This window comes from Daucus carota, chromosome 3 (genome assembly GCF_001625215.2).
Source record: "Daucus carota subsp. sativus chromosome 3, DH1 v3.0, whole genome shotgun sequence".
NCBI classification, from domain to species: Eukaryota; Viridiplantae; Streptophyta; class Magnoliopsida; order Apiales; family Apiaceae; genus Daucus; species Daucus carota.
The window spans coordinates 11,983,799-12,009,576 of NC_030383.2; the positions used below are offsets into that span (position 1 = coordinate 11,983,799).

Genomic DNA, 25,778 nt, shown 5'->3' on the forward strand with positions numbered 1-25,778 from the left:
CGGACTCACTCAGAGGCGTCTTCAGGGGGAGTCTCTCCAGTTATTTGCCTAGGGCCTCCATCGATATAGGGGCCTCCAATATATATACATACATGTAGTATTAATATTTATAATTATTAGTTATTAATTATATTCAATAAAATTATTAAAATAATATCTATTCTTCTCCTCTATACACCAGTTTAGGAATATGGACACTCAAAAGTAAGAAGAATAATAACTTCTTAGCTTTAACTTGAACTATTTTTATGCTTTGTTTCTTAGTTAAGAATTATTTTTACTACTGCAAATTTTTCATGTGATTTTAGTTCATCAATTTTTAGATTTTGATTCAAAAATACTAGGGCCTCCGAAATTCTGGAAACGCCCAGTCACTAACTATGAACCAAACACTCAAAAAAAAGAAAGAGATGATCAACTTGATTCTTCAGACGAAGATGAGAGAAGTTTGGTCCTTGCGTAGCTCTATGATGTTGAACGAAAACATGCATGTGTCTCCTCACTGGGAAGCATAGCATTTGTATTTTACCTGGTGTTCTTTCTAATATAAATACGATGCTGCTACTCGTGATCTCTCTTACCATTATTCGACTCCATTTTTTCTAATTGAAAAGCTCTCATCAGTCCTCGGGTTTTCACTATTCACATTCAGGCTTTTTACATTCGGCCTTTTAACAAGAACCATCATATATACCAGCAACATGATGAGATACATTAGTGAGTGTAGCTAGTGGACTCGGGATGGCCTTATGTTAGATGCGAGCCAGATATTTAGTCCACATATGTTTTCACTGGCTACTTATTGAGAAGCTGTCAAGTTCCACTCGAGTAGTAGTGAAAATTGTGATGCTTGCTAGGGGGTACGGTCGATGATGCTGATACATCGTTGTTGTATCATTTATAGGCGCATCAACTTGCTTTTTGAACATTCCTTTTCATTCCTTGCTTTTACTAGTATTTCATGACATGACAGACAATGATATAGCGACTGCCACAGTGATGCATTTTCTACTACAGTGCTAGTCGCAGACTCCTGTGTATTTCCACTTTGAATATGGTCACAGAAATAGGAAATCAGAACTAATCAGTTGACTTACCGATAAAGAATTTACTGAATATTTTTTCGGTAATCAGAAATTTTTAATCAAATTGGAGCGTAATTGATAAATCAGTAAAATATTTTTAAAAATAATTAATAATTAATGAATTTTTTAAATAAATTGAGAACTTTTGTAACACAGGAAAATTAGAATCTATTATTTGACCAGTGTTCACCCCATCTTGTTTCCCGCACAAACTCGAACTTTCTGAGGAGTGTTCGAAATGCTTGAAATTTTTAGCCTATCTTACGATTGAAACATAATTATTTGCGTAAAGTGCATAACATTTGTTTACAACTTTCACCAGGTTCATCTCATTAATTTTGTTTATTGGACCCCTTTTTTATAATTAAAGAAATTCAGTCTACAACACACCTTCCACAATACACAATACACAGTACACGAGCAGAAGCAACAGAATATAAAGAAGAGAGACCAAGAAAGACAATGAAAAAAAAACGAATTTTTGGCCTGATATATAAATATATATATATATATATATATATATATATATATATATATATATATATATATATATATATATATATATATATATATATATATATATATATATATATATATATATATATATATATATATAGGCTAATGATCAAATAGAAACCAATTTTAAAATAAAAACTAGAAACCAATACAAGTTAGTGATATTCTCAGTACAATTTAGTGATATTCTCTTTAGGATTTAGTGATATGTGTTGCAGGAATTAGTGAAAACTTAATCTCCAGATATGTTCCAGCTTAAAATCTCCACATCTGTTCATGTTTTCAATTCAGATGGTGGTGATAGTGGTGGAGATGGTGGAGGTGAAGGTGAAGATGGAGGAAGGATGATTGTAGCGGAGGTTTGAGCGGCTTGAAGTGGGGGGTTGGAGCGTTGCCGGATTAGTGGAGGCTCCGCGTTTGAAGTTGAGTCGAGTGGAGAAAGAAGTATGAACATGGTTGAAGGAGGTTGAAGCAGTGATTAAGATGGGGATGGTGAAGATGGAGGTGTGGAGGTTGTGTTAGAGAAATAATGGAGGTGGAGGTGGAGATGGAGGTGGTTGTTATGGAGGGGGCGGGCGGCATAGAGGTGGTAGTGGTTATGAAGGAGGCGACGACGGAGGTGGTGGTAGTGGAGGTGGGTTGGTGAAGATGGAGGTGGTTTTGGTGAAGATGGAGGTGGAGATGGGGTTGTTTAAGAATTTAGTGGTATCTGCTTTAGGATTTAGTGATATTTCAGATTGGTTTTTAGTTTTTAGGATAAGGAGGTTTCTATTGGAGTAAAACTCTATATATATATATATATATGACCATTTAGCACTGTAGGATAAAAAATACTCAAATAACTTTACTACCGGATATAAAGTCAATTTTTTTAATTATTATTAAGTTCCAGGAAAATCAACTAATTAAAGTGCCTAATGTTTGCCCTACACTGTCTAGTGTCTACACCAGAACTTAATTGATGATTTTGAAAGTCTAGTTGGACTCATAAATGTCTTAAAATTCCTGTCCACCTTCGCTTAGACACCCGTCCACACTCCTTTGTTAGAAAAAAGACTGTTCATCAGACCGGAGGGACCGGAGATATATTATGTGATTGTAGCCTCCTATCTGTATGACTATCAATTAGTAACCAGTATTGATATGTACGTGTGTGTAAATAAATAGTCAGCATGGTATTTTTGGATCATGTTTTGCAATATTGTCATATAAACAGGACTGTAGCAAATTATAATATTAAGAATACCAAAAAAGATGAGAAGTGGATGCAACATCAGCTCAAGAATGGACTCGGTAATGAGGGATATGGAAATCAAGCATAAGGTGATGGTAGCCTATCGAAATGTTTAGTGTTTCTAATAATTGAAAGACTCCTTTCGGACTTCATTCACTGGTTTATTAATTATTATTTTTTTAATTATATGCCAATTTTTTTATGAGCAACCCTAATCATGAATTTTTTTGTTAAAAATAGTTTACAAATAAAAATAAATATATAGATAATCATGAAAAAATCACACACCAACCATATAATTCCCTGTGTATAATTTAGCCAAACTTCCATGATTGATTATATTTGTCGAACCACAACAAATCATTAACAATTGTCGCGTCATCAATTATCATATTAAAACAATTCATTCTATCTATGACAACTTGAAATACTAATAACATGCTATATGGTTGTTTGGCTACCATTTAGAAGGCCGAGTACTTCTAGATTTATAAGTTAGAAGCACTTATTCGTACCGTTTGCGTAAAAAATCAAGAAGTACTTATAAAAAACTAGGAATACTAGCTTTTGTTTAGGGGCTTCTACTCTTTCCCAAGCACCTTAATCACTTATGAGTTTTAACTTACTTCTAACTTTTACGTCACATTTTTATCTTAAGTAAGAAACACTTATTTTAAACTCATCCAAACGGCCCCTATATTTAAAATATATTCAATCAGCATAATCAATATTATTGAACAAAATGTTTTACGGGGTTCGACAAATATTACCGAATGAGCTCGATTGGTTAACCTTAAAAAAAAGTGGCTCCATACTTAATGCATAGAAGTGGAGTAGAAACAAAAATTAAGTGAAAACTTATAATATTTAAAAGTGTTCGGAGAAAAGGTAGAAATCCTGAAAAAAATTAGCATTTTCAATTTTTTATAAGTATTTGTGATTTTTGTATTCAAACGCGTCAAAAAAAGAAGAAGCCGACTTTCGGAATAGCACTTAATTTATCTAACTAAACATGCCCAATATCTTAGATGTCCAATTTAACTAATCTTATAACCAATTTAATCGGAGATACTCTAATACTAGTAAAATACCTTGTATACGAGAAAATGACCGTGTACCACACCGGAGGTGCACCGTGCATCAGAATAACATTAAAAATTCCCGAGGTAAACTGACACTATAGAGCCCTGGTGCAATGGAAATCTTTTTTATGTAATAACTAAATTTAGACGGATCAACTCTATTAAAATTTTAAAGTAATAATAAAGTTTTGATATATATAATTTTGGGGTTAATTATATATCAAACTCATCACTGAAGTGGATAAATGGTATCAAACTCATCACTAATCTCCACGGGGTCTCAAGTGGCTCACTAAACTCATTTAATGGTATCAAACTCATCCCTGCCGTTAAAAAAAGTAACGGAAGTTAGACGGAATGACACATTGGCGGTTGACGTGGCACATTAATAAAAAAAGACTAAAGAAAAACAAATGAAAGAAAATAAAAAAAAGAAAAAGTAGAAAATAAAAAGAAAGAAAATAAACCACAAGAGTAAAAACATATGTCAACAAAACTACATACATGGACACACACTGCTGCTTCACACGGGAGCAGAGATGAAGCGTCAAGAACATTCAGAGCAAATAGCATATAAACCTTAATCCAAATCAAGCCTCAACAGTACCAAATCATAACCAGGTATGAAAACCCTAATCTATTTTGCATTTCGTGTCATATCTCTGTTTATTTATGCTGTATGTTGCTTCATATGTTACATTTACATACATTTTTATTTTCATATTTTTGTTTGATACAAGAAACTCCAAAAGAAAATTTAAAAATATTTTTTTGCCAACAATAATATTCACATAAATAAAATTTATTAAAAAAGAAAACATTTCAATATTATTCAAAAATAATTATAATCTAGTAAAAAGAATAAAAGTTAATCTTAATTGTTTAGTTAGTTATATATTAAAATTTAGTTTCATGCATTTATTTAGATAATTATATTCTAAAAATAATTTAATAAAAAGATTGCATATTTTATTTCCATGTAAACTTATGTGGCATGCCACATGTCAAACCCTACCGCCAATGTGCCAATGTATATTTATATTACTATAATAGATTTAGCAATGGAGCTCTGTGAACACTTCTGTGTATTGTGTGTGAGAACAGAAAGTGGTGGAAAAGAAAATGTATTCATCAAGATACTGAAATGACACATATAGTTTTGGTTTTATACTACTACAATCAGTCAACTGTAATTGACTATCTCACTAACAAACTGTAACTAACTGGTACATCCAGCTGTCACTAACATCCAGCTGTCACTCCCATACACTAGCTTGCAGTGTCTTCATGCTCTGGTGCATTAAGGCTATAGTCACTTTAGCCTTGTGCTGAGGCTTGAGGTGCACCAATGCTGCCACATGCTCTTTTGTATCTGTATTACTCCCCCCACAAGCTTGAGACACACAAGGATTGTGGAGACCAAGCTTGGAACAAATAAACCAATGAGATGAGCCACCAAGAGCTTTTGTAAAAATATCCGCCAACTGATCTTTGGTGGAAATTTTTAATGGAAGAATAATCCCAGCCTGAACCTTTTCCCGAATAAAATGGCAATCTAGTTCAATGTGCTTTGTGCGAGCATGTTGAACATGGTTGTTAGCTATATCCACTGCAGCCTGATTGTCACAATAAACTGGAACAGCACATACCACAGGGATGAGAAGATCAGCCAGTAGGTATTTAAGCCACATAATCTCAGTAGTGATAGAAGCAAGAGCCCTGTATTCTGCTTCAGCAGTGCTTTGAGAAGTTACTGTTTGTTTCTTGGCTTGCCAAGAAATAAGAGAAGCACCAAGCTTGAGGCAAAACCCAGTAACAGACCTACCAGATATGGTGCAACCACCCCAATCGCTGTCACAAAACCCTTGCAGCACCAATTCATTGTTAGCAGGAAAGAACAAACCAAGACCAGCAGTGCACTTTAGATAGCGAAGCACCCGAAACAACACATCTAAATGCTTGACACGAGGTGCTTGCATGAATTGGCTGAGCAAATGAACAGAATAGTTGATGTCCGGTCTGGTAAAGGTCAAGTAAAGTAGCTTACCCACAAGGCTACGATACAGAGACGGATTGGTAAGCAAAATACCAGATTTATCATTATCATAGAGCTTTAGATTTTGATCTAAAGGAATAGAAAGAGGCTTGGAATTCAGAAGATTTGTGGTGGAAAGCAAGTCCAAAACAAACTTCTGCTGGCTGAGCAACAATCCTTGGTCAGTACGAGAGATTTCCAACCCCAGATAATACTTGGCCTGTCCTAAGTCCTTGATGCTAAATTTATCATGTAATGCCTGCTTAACATAGTCCATGAAAGCAAGATGATTGCCAGTAAGAAGAATATCGTCTACATAAACAACAGTGACAGTAAATAATGCCCCCTGCTGATGTGTAAACATAGCATAATCAGCCAGAGATTGCTGAAAACCAAGAGACAACAAGAAATCAGATAATTTCTTGTTCCATTGTCGAGAGGCCTGGCGAAGCCCATAAATGGACTTAATAAGTCTGCAAACGAGCTTAGAACTGACTGAATCAAGGACATAACCCAACGGAATATCCATATATACTTCCTCAATGAGATCGCCATGAAGAAAAGCGTTATTGATGTCCAATTGAAACAGAGGCCAATTCTTGGACGCTGCAACTGCCATAACAGATTTAACAGTAACACCCTTTGCTACAGGAGCAAAGGTGTCATGGAAGTCAACTCCAGGTTCTTGGGTGTAGCCTTTGGCTACCAAGCGGGCTTTATAACGATCAACATCACCATTGGCCAAGTATTTGATTTTAAAAACCCACTTACACCCAATGGTTTGTTTGCCTTCAGGAAGAGCAACTAAAACCCAGGTATTGTTTGCTTCAAGGGCATCCAACTCTTTGTTCATTGCTGCCACCCACAGAGGATCACGCACTGCTTGAGAAAATGTGCGAGGCTCAACATTTTTAACAATCTTAGCCAAGAAGACAGCATGTTCTCCAGAAGAATGTGAAGTTACAAAATCAGATATTGGATACTTTACAGGAAAAACATCTGAAGAGAAAACAGTACTAAGATTCACTTGATAATCAGACCACCACCCGGGTCGTTTACGATCTCTAGTAGATTTACGAGTCAAATGTTGACTGGACTCAAGACGTAAATCTGTATCAGGATGAAGATTCACAAGAATGTCAGTATCTGGTGGCTGATCAGCCCAGTCAAAAGGAACCGGAGCAGTAGTCTCAACAGCCTCATCATGTGTTGTCAACACTGGAGGAAAAGCAACATCATCCTCAGTATTAGAAATCCAATGTTGAAGGGCATGGGGGTCACTAGGATCAACTGTACTGGTATTATCAAGAAAAGGAAATTGAGTCTCATGAAACACCACATGGCGAGAGACAAAAGTGCTGTTATCAACCAGATTAAGTAACTTGTATCCTTTGTGCCCTGGTGCATACCCCAGAAAAACAGAACGAACAGCTCTAGGACTGAATTTATCGAGATTATGCACGGATGAGTAACACAAACAACCGAACACCTTGAACAAGTCATAATCAGGAATCGATTTATGCAAACACTCATAAGGAGTTTTGTAGTCCAAAACTGGTGTGGGCAATCGATTAATGATATATGTAGCTGTTAGGATACAGTCCCCCCAATACTTGATTGGTAATCCAGACTGGAAACGCAAGGAACGAGCAATGTTAAGCAATTGACGATGCCTTCGTTCCACACGTCCATTTTGAGCAGGCGTGCCAACACAAGAGGCTTGATGAACAACCCCTTTATCTGCCAAAAAGGAATTCATAGCAGCATTGAAAAATTCAGTCCCGTGATCACTACGAATTTGCTGAACTTTGACACCCTCAAACTGATTCTCCACAGAGATCATAAATTCACGTAACTGAGGAAATACATGTTGTTTAGTAGGCAACAGGTATGTCCAGATATTTCGAGTGTGATCATCCACAATCGTGAGAAAGAAACGGCAACCTGAATGTGTTTCATGAGCGTATGGTCCCCATAGATCAACGTGAACCAAAGCAAAAGCACGAGAAGCTCGGCTGTTACTCAATGTAAAAGGCAATTTTGTTTGTTTCGAGATAGGACATACTGGGCATTCTTTGTTGCATAGGTCACTGACATGATCCTTAACAACTGAAATCTTATGCATGACTTCATTAGATACATTTCCTAATCGCAGATGCCATAAAACACTCAGCTTACGCTTGCTGACAACACTGTTCATAACAACTAAATCAGACTTGCCTGGTAAGTCAGATGGAATGTTTAAATGATAAAGACCATCCATTAACTTCCCTGTAGCCACAAGCTGTGTATTACCAGAAGTATAGAAAGAACAAGATTCAGGCATGAACATAACAGAGCCATCACTTTCTTTGGACCACTTAGAGACAGAAAACAAATTATAGGCAAACGAAGGCACATAAAGCACATCATGCAAAATCAGCCCAGAGTGAACAGTAAAAGTACCAATTTGGTGCACCAAGATTGTGTTACCATTTGGTAAAGCAAGATTGACAGGAGTGGATAAGCTCTGCACATCTGTCAACATGCTCAATAAGCAACATATGTGGTCCGTTGCTCCTGTATCAATCAACCAAATAGAACCAGGAGACTGTGACATTATCAAACTAGCCCTTGAAGTCACCATGCTGGCAAAATGATCCTCTGGACTAGCAGAATTCTTAGTATTCCCCATGAAGAAGGACATCATTTGACTAATCTGATTAATTTGGCTCTGCATTTGTTGCATTTGATCACTGCCTCCTGTATTGGATTGTGTTGTATTGGCCTGATTGGCTTTAGGTAATGGTCGAAACTGACCAGTGGGAGTAGAAGTAGTACCAGAATTATCTTTCTTCTTCTTCCAATTTGGTGGATATCCAATCAGCTTAAAACATTGCTCTTTGGTATGACCATTGTAATTACAATGTGAGCATTTGACAACAGATTTTACACCAGCAACTGGTGACAACTTCTTGCTGGTTATATTTGCAGCAAGGCTATCTGTAGAAGAAGAAGTTTGAACCAACGCATTTGAAACTGGACTAGCAGCTGGCACCAAGCTTTGGTATCCTTGACGTGCCTTTTCATCTTGTTTAACATAAGCATAGGCCTGTGATAAACTGGGCAACGGATTCATCATAAGGATTTGACCACGCACATTAGCATTACTCTCATGTAATCCCATAAGAAACTGCAACAACTTTCTCTTTTGCTCCCTCTCTACTTGAGTTTTCTGAGAACCACAAGTACAAGCTACAGTTGGCTCTAGAACTGTGTATTCATCCCACAGTCCTTTCAGTTTGTGAAAATAGACTTCCACAGATTTATTACTTTGTTCCATACTATGAATATCCTTCATGACCTGGAACACTCTGTGTCCATTAACGCCTGAAAAACGTTCTTGCAACTCCATCCAAATTTCATTAGCAGAAGTAACATAATTCAAGCCATCTGAAATCTCATCCACGACGGAATTTAGAATCCATGTAATGATGAGATCATTAACTCTCTCCCACTGAGAATACAGAGGAGAGCTAATGTCTGGTTTTGGATAGACATTGTTGACAATAACAAACTTGTTTCTAGCACTCAAGGCTATCCGCATAGATCTAGACCATGGAGCATAGTTATCTGGTCCGATTAGCTTCTTTGCAATCAGTAACAAGCCAGGATGATCATTATTATGAATGAACAAAGGATGAGCATTGCTATCGATTGTGATCGTATTGTATGAAGTCATATTTTCAGAATCATGTGGAATCCGTTTCGGAATATCCTGATTCATATGATCTTCGTTTTCTACAATGACGTCATCTTCTACGCTAATACGGCTAGATCCATGAACTACATGTGCAAATGAAGAATTCGACATGACTGAAAACACAATTTGTATCAATCTTAGTCTCAACTAACAATTGATGTCTAGCACAAATGATCAAAATCGTTAACTAAACGCAAACGATGAAGAACAGTGCTCAAATCTAAACAATTGATGCTGAACAAAACTCAAATCTTTACACAAGAGACAAAACCTGAAAATTAGGGCTCGAATCGGTGAAAACGTTGAGAAATGGAGAGACGATGAAGACGCGAACGATTCAACTCAAGTATCAACGTAATGAACTCAATCGCATCGTCAAGTAGGATCGGAAACAGTCATGTCAAGCTCTGATACCATAATAGATTTAGCAATGGAGCTCTGTGAACACTTCTGTGTATTGTGTGTGAGAACAGAAAGTGGTGGAAAAGAAAATGTATTCATCAAGATACTGAAATGACACATATAGTTTTGGTTTTATACTACTACAATCAGTCAACTGTAATTGACTATCTCACTAACAAACTGTAACTAACTGGTACATCCAGCTGTCACTAACATCCAGCTGTCACTCCCATACACTAGCTTGCAGTGTCTTCATGCTCTGGTGCATTAAGGCTATAGTCACTTTAGCCTTGTGCTGAGGCTTGAGGTGCACCAATGCTGCCACATGCTCTTTTGTATCTGTATTATACTAAGATAATATAAATATACAAAAATTCAGTTTTTTTTAGGATTTGGATTTTTGATCATTGTCCCTACTGTTTTAATAAATAGGCGGCAGTCTAGTTACATTTTCCCTCTATGATATGTACATGGATTCTTAATTTACATGCTTCCTTAAACCTTAATTATCAATCTAATTTTGAGGATGTCCAGTTTAATCTGTCTCTACAACCTTACTTCCAACTCCGAAGATGTATCCCGAATTCGATTAAAACCTAGATTTGGATTGACATCGAGATATGCATAGCACGGGAGAAGTCACTGAATTCAATGCAGATTTTTACAATTTCACATGGGCAGCAGTAGTGTTAAAAAACATGCTGCGCGTTCAGTCGCTAACGTACTCTTGCATGTTTTATATCGTACTGCACCAAAAATAGTTCTCTCACTTGTAGTACAATACAATCTGTGTCTTCCATTTTCTCATATTCCATCAATTGCTTCGTGACTGTAGTCCGGGATCATGTATGATTAAAGTTGTGATAACTTGGTAAAACGGATATGGATCCCACAATTTGGGCAAATGACGACACATTTCACCCCACACCAAAATTCCTCCCTTCCCTACTTCCCCGTTTCTCTCCCTAATTTCCAAAAGCGTTACCTCTTTTCTCTCTCTATAAATATCACCTGAATGCTGCTGCTATCCTCTTATCCCATTCATCTTCTCCATACATCTCTCTCTCTCTCCCCCCTCTCTCGCTCTTTCTCTCTCTCTCTCCCCCTCCCTCTCTCTCTCTCTATCTCTTTCTCTCCCTCTCTCGCTCTCTCTCCCTCCCTCCCTCTCCCTCTCTCTCTCTCTCCCCCCCTCCCTCCATCTCTCTCTCTCTCTCCAGATAATGGCTGGGATGGCAAGCGCACCACTATCCATGCAGGAGAAGTCACCATGGCACTCTCCTGTGCCCTACTTATTCGGAGGTCTTGCTGCGATGTTAGGTCTTATCGCCTTCGCCCTTTTCATTCTAGCTTGCTCTTACTGGAAGCTCTCGAGTCGTCTCAGCAACGGCGATGAGACGCCGGGGAGCGACCTCGAAGCCGGTGAGGAGCCAGCCGGAAACGTGAAAGCACAAGTGTTTGATGAAAAGTGTCTGGTTATCATGGCGGGACAAGAAAAACCTACTTATTTGGCTACGCCTATGTGGAGTAGAGCCACTTCATTTGATAGCAACACTAGTTGTAGCACTGATTACTGATACTACCATGCTCCTGAATTTTGAGTTTGTCAAGTTGATTTACTAATTCCAGAAGCTTTCTTCTGGTGAAATTGTCTTTCCTTTTTTCTCTTCCTCGTTCAAATCGAGTTGTACATATTTTCGAATGAAATGACGCAGAGTTAATTCTTTTGTTTTCTTCTTGCAAAGAGGCTACAAGTTCCTAAGAAGTGATACTCCACTTTATTGTGATATTCTTGAGAGTTGGAGAACTTAATTCCGATAAAGTTATCACTTTCTAAAGATTATTACGTTTATATTTCTCTGGCTTCTTTTTTTTGTTTTTCTGACCCATTTGTGTAAATAAGTACAAACATTTTTAAAAAGTTGAACCTGCTAGTTTTTCTCTCAGAGTTTCTACTTATTTTCCAAATACTTTATTTATTTCTTACTTCTAATACACTTTTTACTTTAAGCAAAGAATCATTTCTTTTAAACTTGCCCAAACGACCCTTTTATACTTGGGCTATGAAAACTTTGATATCAAGACTTTCTAATAATATAGGGAAGTTTTGATTTATTGAATATTAATTTAAAGAGTTTTTTTTTATAAAATCGCGTAAGCAGTTCGAAACATAAAATCAATTATAATTTTTGTTAACTAATGGATTTAATTAGGTTTAGTTATCGGTAAGATGTTGAAATGCTGCAAGTTGACCTGAGATATATATATATATCTGTTCATAAATATGAAAAGTTTAAGGTTTACAATCTTGTACTTCAATTGTTTTATAAAATAGTATTTCGTAAAATTCAAAATTCAAAATATGTGAATATATTTTAGAGTAAAGTGCATTGTGTGTACCTGCACTTTCAGCAAGACACCACTTGCAATACTGCACTTCGAAAAGTAACACATGCAATACTGTAATTTATAACTTGATACAGTTTGTGTGTTGCCGTCTAAAATCACTAACACCGTTAATAAAACATAAGGTTATTTGTATAATTTTACTTCTGTCAGTCTGTAACCACTTCACTTCCAAGAATATCCTGCTTGATTCGATAAACAAAATCGAAACTCCGGCTCAAAAATCACCTCAAAAAAGATCAAACTCCCCTCCACCACCCCTCAAACAAACCCAAAACAAGTCTAAACATCAAAAGGCATCAATTTTTGACTTCAAGAAACACCCACCAAACGTTTTTTCCAAAACCCACAAAATATCACACAAACAACACAAACCCAATTCAAGATGTTACATAAAGATTCAATCTTTAAACACCAAAAGAAAATATAAGCAGCTTTAGATCACCTAAATAAGCACATTACACATAGTGCAAGCTGTCTCATACATGTATTAAACTTCAATAAGTGCTTAGTGGGTGTCTGCAACTCACCAAAAGATTCAATTTTGACACAATCTACTAATCTAGCCCCTTGAAAGCTCATAAAATCATCATTTATTTGCACACACAAATACACACAATCGTGTGTGTATTTCCAGAAATGAAATGTATGAAGGATAAATAATTCCCGGGTGAATTGAGATAAGCTGCTTGGCTCTTCCAGGTGTTATATAACTATAAGAGATATTTGGGGAATATGGGCAAAAGACGAGCAGTGTAAAATGTGTAATGGATTGAGAAGAGCGGAAAAGGTGGGCAAACATGCGGGTCAGGATGATTTTAATGGTGCTGGGCTAATGGTGTTGGAGGCATATAGCTTATGTTGGCTATTTTTCTTTTTATTATCTGTTAATGGCGTTAGGTGATTTTAGACGGCGATACACAAACTGTATCGAGTTATAAATTACAGTATTGCATGTGATATTTTTTAAAGTGTGATATTATAAGTGGTATCTTGCTTAAACTGTAGGTACACAAAATGCACTTTACTCATGTGATATGCATTAATGACGAGACGACACACAGGTCTACAAGTAAAGCAAATTAAATGCGGAAAATATAACACATGCACGTGACAGTGGGTACCCTGAGTTTAAGGTGGACACGTGTATGGCACTGTCGACACAGCTGCTCTTCCCTTCTTTTATGCGGCGAGCTACAGCTATAGGCCTATAGCCAATATGTGATCAATAAAGAAAGAATTTAAGGGAAATAATGGCAAAAATAATCTGTCAAATTAAAGAATATAATAGGTGTTATCGGAGGTATTTGACCAATATGCATAAAACATAAACGATGATGATTCTCAGTTGTCCAGAAAGACTTAATTTAGAGTGCTCAAACTAAGGTTCTGTGACAAGAGGTGATGGTGTTAAATGTGTTTGACTGAGTTTGTTAGGTTCTCGGTGATATAAAGTGTGATATAAATAAGTGCACAATCACTTAAAAAATATATTTCTCTCGAATATTTACATGTTCTTGTCGTGACTTAATTAGAAATTAATCCCAACAAATAAGTATGTCATATTCATACGGGTCAAATGTATATTATGTAATTCTCACGTGCTATCGACTCTCCAAGATTATAATCATAGAAAACCTTTAGCTAAAAATTGAGTTGACATATTAAAAATAAATAAATAGTCAACCTCTTGAAAAAATCACACTCCAATTACACTTATCTCTTGTTTATAATTTTAACCAAATTCTTATGTATGGTTATATATGTCGAATCTCTAAAATTTTGTAGGAAATCTGCAGGATGCATTTATTATCGTATTGAAATTATATATTCTATTTTAACAATCTAAAATATTAATAACATATGTTTTACAAGTTCAGCAAATTTTACATATTATCTTACCCGTTCAATCTAGCCAACGATTATAACCAACCTTATTTATAGATGCTCTAAAGACATAAATGGACTGTGAGTTTAATACATAGCTTGTTACGTTTTTAGTTTATCAATGACGAGAGGCACTCTAATTTCTCTTAATACGTATTCATACATAAATATTTTCGTAATTGCATATCAGTTTTAACAGCATGCATAATATATTTTTTAATTTTTCTATCGCTTCACAAGGAACAAATTTAAATTTAAGGGAAAAGGCGGGGATTTACAGATTGAAAAATAGTTTGGAAAGTTATACAAATTGAAAGTTGTAACTAATAGTTATGTAAAGTTCTAATATATTTTTTGTTGGGGTACTTGGTAAATAAAAGAATGATTTTTTTTTTACTGTTGAGTTTTGGTTTTTTACGAGGGCACATGATCCCGGTGCTCGTAAACTCTTTAGGTAAGCTATACAATTCGAATTTTTAGATATATATAAGAAAGTGTCACGTCATTCATTATCAAATTAAATAATATATTTTATTAACTAGTTTATGACCCGTGCCAAGCACGGGATTATATAATTTTTTTAAAATTATTATTTATTGAAAATATAATATTTTTGATATAAGAATTTAAATTATTATTGTTGAGATACAAAACTTATTACTCCCTCCGTTCCACCTGATTCTTTACGGTTTCCTTATTTGGTCGTCCCTCCCATTTCTTTACATTACAAAATTTTCCTAAAATAGTTAATGAGTCTCACCACTTTCCTACTTTTTCTTCATTTTCACACTACTTTTACTCCACCGTCTCTCTTTTATATATTACTCCCTCTGTCCCATTTAATTGTATACGTTTCTTTTCAACTGCTCGACACGCATTTCAATGCTCTTATAAAATATTGTTCCGTAATTTATTTTTGAGATTTTCTTTTTCTGAATAAAAATATAACATCCAAATTTTAATTCAGAAAAAGAAAATTTTAAAAATAAATTACACAACTATACTTTACAGGAGCATTAAAGTCCGTGCCGCGTCCCCGTCCCCCAATGTATACTACTCAGGGGGACGGAGGGAGTAAAAATCAGTGGGTCCCACCACTTCACAACTTTTCTTTATCTTTTCAACTACTTTATACATATTTTTAGCTTTCGTGCCCAAACCCAATCTAAAGAATTGGGTGGGACGGAGGGAGCATGCATTAACATATTAATATTAAATTATGTTTAATTTTTATTTTTTTAAAAAAATATTCTCAAAGTACATGTTATGATATCAAAATGGTATGTATCATATCATTATGTTTTTGATTCTAAATAGATGTGGAAAAAATTTGACACCAACATATATAAATTGGCCGAGAGGGTCTTTAGTACAACTTAATTTTTTTAATTCATAATTGTTTTAGACGTCTAATAAATATTATTAAGTGTAAAGCTAACTGAAGTTCTTGTAAATTTAATATTGATAAATATTTGTCAAATTAATATAGAACTATAACATAAATTTAAAATTAATTTATTTTTAATTTTTTTTGACAAAGTCTTGTAAACCCCTTTTTATGGCATAACCAAATAATTTACAGTAATTTTATTCTCGTTGGAGTTTGCGTTTGTCACGACAGTGCTACCACCACCTTTCCGTCTTTATACTAATATTTATTATATAGGAAAATTATGTGATAGTAATCAAATTCGGATAGTTCGGTATTTGGTACTGATATTCTTCCGCTAAAGATGGATTTCGCATATTAATGAAAAGTATATATATGGATAATATTGATTTGGCTACTAATATCAATATAAACTTTTATTTATTTGAATGCTGAAACATGAGTTATTTCATAAATTAAATTATTTGAGTTTAAAGAAATTAAAATAAATAATGATATTCGTGGTATAACTGTTGCATTACAATATCATAACCACGGTAGAAGTCTTTTCTAAATAGTATAGGATTGAAGTCTTTAATTATAAATCCTAATCGATATCAAAGTCTCATAATTATAAAATCCGAACCAACATTGAATTCTTTAATTATAAAATCATAATTATTATGAAAGTCTTATAATAATATAATAAAATTATAAAATCCTAACCAATACGAATTTTTTTTCATAATAGTTTAATGATTATAATTATTAAGTAAAAAAAATTTATGATTACAAAATCCTAATAACTATAGAAGTCGTCTTTAATTATAATAATATCTTAATCAATTCATGAATATTATAAATTCCTAACCAATATACGTCTTTTAATGAGAATAAAATACTTTTAATAATAGGATAATAATAATAGTAATAATAATAATAATAATAATAATAATAATAATAATAATAATAATAATAATAATAATAATAATAATATGATATAAGATGACCAAATTTTGGTTATTTTGGTACCGATGTTCCACTGAAACGTGATTTCGCTTATTAATAAAGGGTATTGATGACAATCTGAAATGAAATGGTAATAATATACTATACTTATAACAAAATAATAACAACAACGTACTGTTTTTAAAACATAACCCGATCATTATAATCAATCGCATTATGCATCGAAGCGCAACTTCTAACAAATTTAATAAATTTTATCATATCTTGCGATTGTAGTTTAGCATACCTACTTTTGCCACGGGAGATGCTCTCTCAGGGTGAGACCAACTATCCGTGACATGTGAAATAATAAGGATCCCCCATGGGTGAATTTAACAATGTTTGCTTTGATTACAATTTACAAGTAACCAAAAATAGAAAATCAATAAAAATCTCTAGACTAATGCAAGAATGTAAAGCAAGCACAAGCAAGCAAAGCCAAGAAAACTGATTTTACTGTGACAGAACTTGGTACCTTGCCTTTGTCCTTCCGTTCGAAAAGTGCCTCGTATAATGGTAAATTAATCACAACCAGGAAGAAATTTTGAATGATCTGCAGAATCATTGTTTCGAGAGTCCTGCTAAAATCCACCAAAAGTTGCTTTGCCAACCCAGCAAGACAAAAGAGATTAAGCATAGCAAGTGTTACTAATATGGTAATCATAGGTGAAGGAGTTTCGAAGTCCATGATATCTTGCTCATATCTCTGGTATGCATCTTGATCAGCCACTTTTGATGTGATCGTAAATGTTGTGCTTGAATATTTCACCAGCCTACTTATGGTGTCGACAAGGGCGAAAAAGTAGGAGCTAGTCCTCTTGTACAGCCACATTCTTTGGTCATTCCACCAGGCTAGGAAAGTGCCACCCGACCAGAGGAACTCAGCCAAACTATACGCGTATGCAGAGAAAATTATGTATGCATATGGAATAATCCACAGGCTGGATATCTGTAAGAACTCCAAAATATACAAATTATGATCAAGTTATAGCTATGGCACTTATAAGTTAAAGGAATGTTAGCTATTCTGGGAGGGAAAAATTTATTGTACCTGAGGAAACAAAGAATTGCCAATTAGGAGGTGGAGGGAGGGGATGATGCAGTAATAGAGTGTTGGCAAGCTACTAGGAGCCCAGAGTATGTACACATAGTATCCCATTATGAGGCCAGGATGAATCCTTCTGAAACCATATGATGCTGGATTGTACTTTGATAGCAAGATCTGTAGATCACCCTCAGACCATCTCTTATGCTGTACCAGAGTTGGATGCAGGCTGGTGGGAGCTAGACCCAAGAACCCTTTTCTTTCTGGATTGTAGTATACTGATTTCCATCCGTTGCACTGGATTGAGAGTCCGGTGATCACATCTTCCACCGCGCACCCATATTTCAATCCCATCTGCAAAAACAGATAAACTGAGCATCAAGACATGGGGTGTATATAAGGATCACAGATATACACAAACTATAAATAAAGTTATGCCACCTCAGTTCCCCATTGAGTATCCTTTTCAAATGTACAACTTGCTAGATCCTTCAGTCTTTCTTCTAAATCATAAGCAGTTTCAATAAAATATTGATTGTCATTCCCTTTTCTCCAAAATCCCCTATCGCGTTGGCTCTTGCTGAAAACTCTGCCACAAAGAGTATCTCTTCTGTGGAAGCAGCCAGTTCCAATGTACATAGAACCCCCAAAACCATCCATACCATGGAAATCCACCTGATTAGATGGTATATAGCAAACATCCGATAGAAAGTTAGCGTAATATCTTTATATGTGTAGACTGTGTATACGCGGTTAAAAATTACCTCCATATCTGTTCTCAAGGAACTACCATAAATATCATTCCTTGTAACATTTTCAAAACTCTGAGGGAACTGCACAAAAGCAATCTCATACCCCTTTTCCTCATCCATAAAAAAACAAAGAGCATCCCTTAATGATCGAGTGCTATTAGAATACATATCACAGTCTAGAGTTAGTATGACAGGTCCATTACTCATCTGTTCTGATACCCTTATCTGCAAACAAAAACTAATCAATAAAACAAAGCTCACAAGATACAAATCCTACAAACCTTGAGAATTCACCATATCAGCATTTTTGTATTGATAACATATTAGAATGTTGCTATATACCAATGAATTTATGGCCCCAGCTTTAAAGTTATGGGGATGCTGAGGTCTCTTCTCCCTTGCCAAGTATATCAGATTAGGCAATGCACACCCGTCAACGCCCTTCACCTCTCTACTACTGCTCACTCCGATTAATATCTAAAGAAGAAAAAACGCAGTTAACTGATTGTACATCCAAAAGTACAAATTACATACTCTTACATAATTGATCATGAAATCTTGAGGAGATTTGTATATAAGTAGTGATGGGAGACCAGTTAAGTACATGAAGTATGGTGTCATGGTCCCGGGGAGACGAAAAGGACTCCCATCCGGTGAATCCATTGTGCTCCAGACGTAACTCCTTAGAAATCCCACCAAGTTCTGTCACACTTTGAATTCGGTTCTTCATTTCTTCGTATAGTTCCTGTAAAGTGTTATTCTAAATGAATGCTCAACTAACTTTGGCAATGTTATTCCAGCAGAATTATAACAAAAAATATTTTTTGCATGGGAAATTGGAGGTAATATTAACATGCAAGTACAAGAGTAGTCAATAGCACTATTGAATCAAAGTAAACAAGTGTCCACACCCTGATGGAGGCCCAGTCTTCAGAAGCCGGTGTAGGTGGTGCAGAGTTGCTAAAATAAGCTGCAGGACAAGGTGTTTCGAGTTTATACTTCTTGCAGTAAGGTATCCAATGTTTAGCAAAGGTTGAGGCTAGTGTGAGCACGTAGAAGGTAATGTCAGAGCCTCCATCATCTGAAAGATAGACAGAGAGTTTCTCGGATGGGTAATCATAAGCCATGACTGATAAAACAGTGTTGATCACCATGATTGGTGGCTCAATTGTCGGATCAGCTGTGCACCCAAATATGTCAATTCCAGGCAACTCTTTCTCGTGCCTGCATAGCATTAACATTTCATTAACAAATTGAGCTGCAATTATTTCTTCTAATCACAAACATGATCTGGAAATTGAATCAAGATATGAAGTCACTGACCTGTAGGAGAGCTTGTCCTTAAAAGTGCGGCGATAGATAAGATTCCAGCGTGAGGCCTGAGTTAGCAGCCAGCAGAGACCAAACCAAACCTCCGCGGCAAACATGCCAATCCACACAAGTGCATGAGCATGACTTTGATAATCATAGACAAAGTAAAAACATCTATACAACCAAACCGAAAGTATAGCCAACGACGTCGATCCTGCAAAAGCTCTCCTGCACAACAACATGCTTTTGCTAACTCCCTTGCTCTCGAACAGAGCAACATCTTCATTTCTCATTCTCTGTGGTTTTCTTACGTCTGCTAATTAGGAGAAATTCTTTCTCTAATGTCAGAAGTCAATTCCCCACTTGTTCTATATCTCAGATTCTCACCTTATCATTATCAACATGGAAGGAGTACATTGCTTTGGCTACTTCTGATTTCTGATTTGTTTTTTGTGTTTTCATTATTTTCAACTGCTTTTTTGTAAAGATCTATGATGTAACACTCGAGTCCCGATCAAGGGGCGCAATAAAGTCAAAAAATTCCGAAGAAAATCATATATATTCCCTTACATGTTGCTATCAGTAGCCACAATTTGAGCTAGTTGTAAATTGGAATTATCTCCATGTCAAACAAGAATCATTATAACTGATCGCAAAGTTCAATGTATAGGTGGAGAATGTTCAATACAATTACAAGAACTTGATAAAAAATGTCAAACTGAAGAAGAATTGAGTGAACTAGGCCGAGTCTAGACAAAGAGTAGAGAGATTGGTATCTATTATTAGTGATAAATGTCCGGTGGAAAAAAAGCTAGACAACGAGAGAAATTAGTTTACATTAAATCACAATCTAGCTTGCCTGCATATACATCAACAACTTATGGTTAAGTCATAGAGCTATTTTTTTCCGCTAATAGTATGCCCTGACATACGACTATGAGGGACCCGAACCCGAACTACACAGACCATTTTTTGATATACAAATTCATAAAATATAATCTGATAAAGCTGAGTGTCAACTGTAAGACCATCTAACTCTTCCATGTTAAACAAGAGAATCCACCTGGGTGGGTCTTACAGAATATATTAAGCTGGATTACAATTTAAAGATGACCAGAGATAGATGAACAATGTAAAACAAAAAACTAGTTCAAGAATGTAAAGCAAGTACAAGCAAGCAAAGCCAAGGAAACTGATATTACAGTTACAAAACTTGGTAGTTTCCCTTTATCCTTCCGTAGCAAAAGGGCTTCATACAATGGTAAATTTATCAGAACAAGGAAGGAACACAGAATGATCTGTACAGCCATTGTTTCGAAAGTCCTGCTAAAATCCACCAAAAGTTGCTTCACCAAACCAGCAAGACAAAAAAGATTGAGCATAGCAACTGTTACTAATATGGTGATCAGAGGAGAAGGAGTTTCGAAATCCATTATATCTTGCTTATATCTCTGATAAGCACCTTGATCAGCCACTTTAGATGTGATCGTAAATGTTGTGCTTGAAAATTTCACCAAGCTACCTATGGTGTCGACAAGGGCAAAGAAATAGGAGCTAGTTCTCTTGTACAGCCATATTCTCTGGTCATTCCACCACCCTAGGAAAGTGCCACCCGTCCAGAGGAACTCAGCCAAACTGTATGCATATGCAGAGAAAATAATGTATGCGAATGGAATAAACCATGGGCTTGATATCTGCAAGAAATTACAAAAATGAAACTGCAATTGCAATCTTTTTCATGTATGCAATTATAGAAGACCTCAGGCAAGGGGTGCTTTTAAGTAGAATGTACTATATGAGTTATTGACTAAACGAAAAAAACCAAGAACATGTCAGAATAACTATGATTTTGTTTTGTGCTATAGAGTATTATCATAAAGATGACCTGATTGATATGCCACTTATGAGAGTACCTACAATATTATGAGTTAGCGTCTGATATTTGATCATGATTAACTAATAGCTAAGATACCTAGTTGAGATCAATTTATCAGATTAGAGCTGACAGGGATATTGATTATTTTGGAAGGAAAAAGGTTGTACCTGAGGAAATAAATGATTTCCACTTAGGAGATGGAGGGAAGGGATGATGCAGTAATAAAGTGTTGGCAAGCTACTTGGAGCCCAGAGTAGGTACACACAGTATCCCATTATGTGGCCAGGACTAATCCTTCCGAAACCATATGATGCCGGACTATACTTTGATAGCAAGATCTGTAGATCACCCTCAGACCATCTCTTGTGCTGCACCAGAGTTGGGTACAGACTGGTGGGCGCTACACCTAAGAACGCTTTTCGTTCTGGATTGTAATATACTGATTTCCATCCGCTACATTGAATTGAAAGTCCGGTTATCACATCTTCCACTGGACATCCATATTTCAAACCTACCTGCATTTGGACACTAATTAGTTAAATCATTTAACAACAATCTTCCCATTGCACGTCATAAGTTGATCATAAACATCTATAAAGACACATGAATCAAGATATGGTACCTCGTTTCCCCATTGAGTATCCTTCTCAAATGTACAACTTGCTAGATTCTTCAGTCTCTCTTGTAGATCAAAAGAAGCTTCTTCCAAAAATCGGTGTTCATTCCCTCTATTCCAGTAGTTGCTCGTGGTTTGGTTCTTGCTGAAAACTCTCCCACAAAGAGTATCTCTTCTGTGAAAACAGCCAGTTCCAATGTATAAAGGACCTCCCAAGCCATCCATACCATGAAAATCCACCTGGTTAGTTGGTAATAGCAAACAATTAATATAAAGAAGTAACTAAAAATGTTATCAACATGGAATCTTATAAAGAACAGTCTTAAACATATAGATACTTATACTCACCTCGGAAATTGTTCTCATGTAACTAGCATAAATATCATTCTTAGTCACATTTTCATAGTTCTGTGGGAACTGCACATAGGCAATCTCATTTCCCTTCTCTTTGTCCATGAAAAAGCAAAGAGCATCTTTTACTGATTGAGAGCTATTAGAATACATATCACAGTCTACATTTAGTATGATAAGGCCATTGCTCATCTTTTCTGACACCCTTATCTGCATAGTGCAACAACTAATCAAAATTATAATCCACAGCATAAGTACCATATACTTGAGTTCTCTGTGACATTTGATGCACAACTGAAAGCTAGGTCGATGTGTGCTAATCACGGTATAAATGGCTGCAAGACTACGCGCATGCTAATCATGATAAAGAATCACTTGACATTACTTGCTAATGCCAAACTGGCATGTACCTACATGTAAGTGAAAAAAACAATTTTAATATATTGATATGTTACCAACGAATTCATGGCTCCAGCTTTGTAGTTATGGTGATGCTGAGGTCTCTTCTCCCTAGCCAAGTATATAAGATTGGGTAGTGTACACCCATCAATATCTTTAACTTCTTTGTCACTGCTCACTCCGATCAATATCTGGAGAAGAAATTATATTCAATTGAATGTGTATCCAAAAGAAAAAATCAGTTATGTTGAGGTAATTGATTGAGTATTTATCAGTTTGAAGTGGTAGAGGCTTCTTCACATGAAATCTCAAAAATGAAGTATATAAGTGATAGGAGACTGTATACATACATGAAGTATGGTGTCATGGTCACGGGCAGACGAAAATGATTCCCATTGAGTGAATTCATTGTATTCTAGTCGTAACTCTTTAGAAATTCCTCCAAGCTCCGTCACACTTTGAATTTGATTCTTCATTTCTTCATATAAATCCTGCGAAGTGTTTACAGAGAATATTGAATATATAGTGGCAATGTCTTTAGTAAATAATGCTTAGAAGTTCCAATTTGAAGAAGTTGGCCTACAGATATATATGTTACGCTTTGTTGGTTGAGAAGAAATTGAAATGAGAATGCAATGAAGATATCAAAACAGCTAAATGTAGGGAAATGCAAATTTTAAATAGTCGATAGCATTAATGCATTATTGAAATCAATTGAGCAAGTTACCGCACCTTGATGGAGGCCCAATCTTCAGAACCTTCTTCTGGTGGTGCAGAGGTGTTAAAATAGGCTGCAGGACAAGGGGATTCGACTTTATATTTCTTGCAGTATGGTATCCAGTGTTTAGCGAAGGCAGAGGCCAGTGTGAGCGCGTAGAAGGTAATGTCGGAGCCTCCATCATCAGAGAGATAAACGGATAGTTTCTCCGATGGGTAATCATAAGCCATGACAGACAAAACCGTGTTGATCACCATGATTGGGGGCTCTATTGTTGGATCAGCTGTGCACACAAATATGTCGACTCCAGGCAACTCTTTCTCGTCTCTACATTGCATCAACAAATTTGTCAAGACAATCTAACAACTCTCTTCTAAGATTATTCTTTTCGATTCTTACCAATTTATATGATCACATTTATGTACACACATTGGAAAATATTAATGTTGTCACAACTCACTACACAGGGACTAGTGGGACGAGAACCGAAGAGGCACGGAACACGTGCCCCTTTAATTTTAATTTTACATTTTTTCACTACTCTAAATTTCGCAAAATTATATAAATGTCCTCACAAAATTTAAAAATATATGTGTTTTTTGAAATTTGCTTGGTGCCCCCAAATTTTAAATCCTGGATCCTCCCTGATAACAACGGTATGATTCGGAAATTTAATCAATACATGTAGACACTAACCGGTAGGAGAGCTTGTCTTTAAAAGTGCGGCGATAGATGATATTCCACCGTGAGGCCTGAGTTAGCATCCAGTAGAGACCAAACCAAACCTCAGCAGCAAACATGCCAATCCACACAAGTGCGTGATTATTATGAGCAAACAAGTGAACACATCTATACAACCAAATGGACACTATAGCCAACAACGTAGATGCTGCAAAAGCTCTACTGCAAATCAACAAGCCTCTGCTGACTCCCCTGCTCTCGAACAGAGCATTACCTTCATTTCTCATTCTCTCTGCTGAGTCCTGGAGTCAATTTTTCTGCATATTAGTTTATGTTATCACCTTATCGTTATATACATAAAATGGGTAATATTTCTTTGGTGGCATCATGCGTGATGCGTTTTGGTCTTTTTTTTCTTACTCTATGGCAAGAGGTATTTGTTTGACCAGGATCTCTAAAGATAGCGCTCTGGTTTTAGAGTGGGTTTGGTGTGCACGGTTGTTGCAGGGGTCAATCATTGGTGCGGGAGTGCATTATTATCCAAAATATGTACACCCCTCATTTGTTTACATTAGGGGATGGAGGCTCGACACGCTATCTAATGCTCTTGTAAAACATACTTCGATAAATTATTTTGAACTTTTTTCTCTTCTGAATAAAAATTTGATGTTTAAATTATTATACAAAAAAGAAAATTTTTAAAAATAAATTATAGAATTATGTTTTATATGCGCCTTAAAATACGTGTCGAGCCGTGTGAAAAAACGGTAAAAAAATGAGAGGGACAGAGGGAGTATAATGGTTGGCTAGGTTGAATATGTAAATTTTTTGCTAAGGACTCCAATAATTACTCCAATGAGATTATCTATATTTATGGTTATGTAAAATTATACCTAAAGGGTTTTTTGGATCCACATATATAGCCAACCAAACGTGGTTGACTATATCTTTTACTAAGGGGAGGGAGGGTTGGAGTTTCGTTACATGATCTTTGAAAATAACACGTATATACCAAATAAGCGTCACCTAGATAATTTTAGTTAAAAAATTTTACTATCAGATATGCTCTTATTATCACAGTCTATTTCCACGATCGAAACTAATAATTCTATGGGCTACTAAAGCTATTCATACATGGCAGACATTTCTGGAATACTCGCAGAGGAAAATTAGTGAATTTTGTAATTTCAGCTTGGGATCGATCTCAATCGCAAAAAACTCAATATTAGAAGAGAATTATTAGAGGTCCCAAGAAAAAATTCTAGA

The 25,778-nt window shown here is 35.8% G+C and overlaps 3 protein-coding genes across 4 annotated transcripts; 1 reads left to right on the top strand and 2 right to left on the bottom strand.

Moving 5' to 3' along the window:
* Positions 1-11,316: 11,316 nt before the first annotated feature.
* On the top strand, positions 11,317-11,670 carry LOC108212246 (protein GLUTAMINE DUMPER 3-like). The gene has a single exon (XM_017383970.1). It carries the CDS (start codon positions 11,317-11,319, stop codon positions 11,668-11,670), a length of 354 nt encoding a protein of 117 aa, XP_017239459.1.
* Positions 11,671-17,065: 5,395 nt separating this feature from the next.
* Positions 17,066-20,325, bottom strand: LOC108211110 (cellulose synthase-like protein E1). Its single transcript, XM_017382621.2, has 8 exons — positions 19,884-20,325; positions 19,472-19,784; positions 19,165-19,305; positions 18,903-19,037; positions 18,573-18,785; positions 18,250-18,483; positions 17,815-18,162; positions 17,066-17,712 (listed from the first exon to the last, which is right to left on the bottom strand). The coding sequence occupies exons 1-8, from the start codon at positions 20,162-20,164 to the stop codon at positions 17,164-17,166; spliced, it is 2,214 nt and encodes a 737-aa protein (XP_017238110.1). The 5' UTR covers positions 20,165-20,325; the 3' UTR covers positions 17,066-17,163.
* Positions 20,326-20,916: 591 nt separating this feature from the next.
* On the bottom strand, positions 20,917-25,047 carry LOC108214864 (cellulose synthase-like protein E1). Of its 2 annotated transcripts, none has more exons than XM_017387092.2 (8): positions 24,528-25,047; positions 23,846-24,158; positions 23,464-23,604; positions 23,170-23,304; positions 22,712-22,924; positions 22,370-22,603; positions 21,915-22,262; positions 20,917-21,565 (listed from the first exon to the last, which is right to left on the bottom strand). In XM_017387092.2, exons 1-8 carry the CDS (start codon positions 24,797-24,799, stop codon positions 21,017-21,019), a joined length of 2,205 nt encoding a protein of 734 aa, XP_017242581.1. In that variant the 5' UTR covers positions 24,800-25,047; the 3' UTR covers positions 20,917-21,016. The 2 variants fall into 2 exon arrangements, with proteins under 2 accessions (XP_017242581.1, XP_063944932.1); XM_064088862.1 differs by having other exon boundaries at positions 20,917-21,506; positions 24,528-24,954.
* Positions 25,048-25,778: the final 731 nt, after the last annotated feature.

What these genes read in the sequence shown, in the direction of transcription:
- LOC108212246 (XM_017383970.1), top strand. Translation starts at nt 11,317, where the DNA reads ATGGCTGGGATGGCAAGCGCACCACTATCCATGCAGGAGAAGTCACCA.
- LOC108211110 (XM_017382621.2), bottom strand. Translation starts at nt 20,164, where the DNA reads ATGAGAAATGAAGATGTTGCTCTGTTCGAGAGCAAGGGAGTTAGCAAA. An exon ending in ACCATGACACCATACTTCAT is followed by an intron (nt 19,038 to 19,164) that starts GTACTTAACTGG and finishes TTTCTTCTTTAG; the next exon opens with ATATTAATCGGAGTGAGCAG. An exon ending in GCAATTCTTTGTTTCCTCAG is followed by an intron (nt 17,713 to 17,814) that starts GTACAATAAATT and finishes GAGTTCTTACAG; the next exon opens with ATATCCAGCCTGTGGATTAT.
- LOC108214864 (XM_017387092.2), bottom strand. Translation starts at nt 24,799, where the DNA reads ATGAGAAATGAAGGTAATGCTCTGTTCGAGAGCAGGGGAGTCAGCAGA. An exon ending in ACCATGACACCATACTTCAT is followed by an intron (nt 23,305 to 23,463) that starts GTATGTATACAG and finishes TTTCTTCTCCAG; the next exon opens with ATATTGATCGGAGTGAGCAG. An exon ending in ACATGAGAACAATTTCCGAG is followed by an intron (nt 22,604 to 22,711) that starts GTGAGTATAAGT and finishes CCAACTAACCAG; the next exon opens with GTGGATTTTCATGGTATGGA.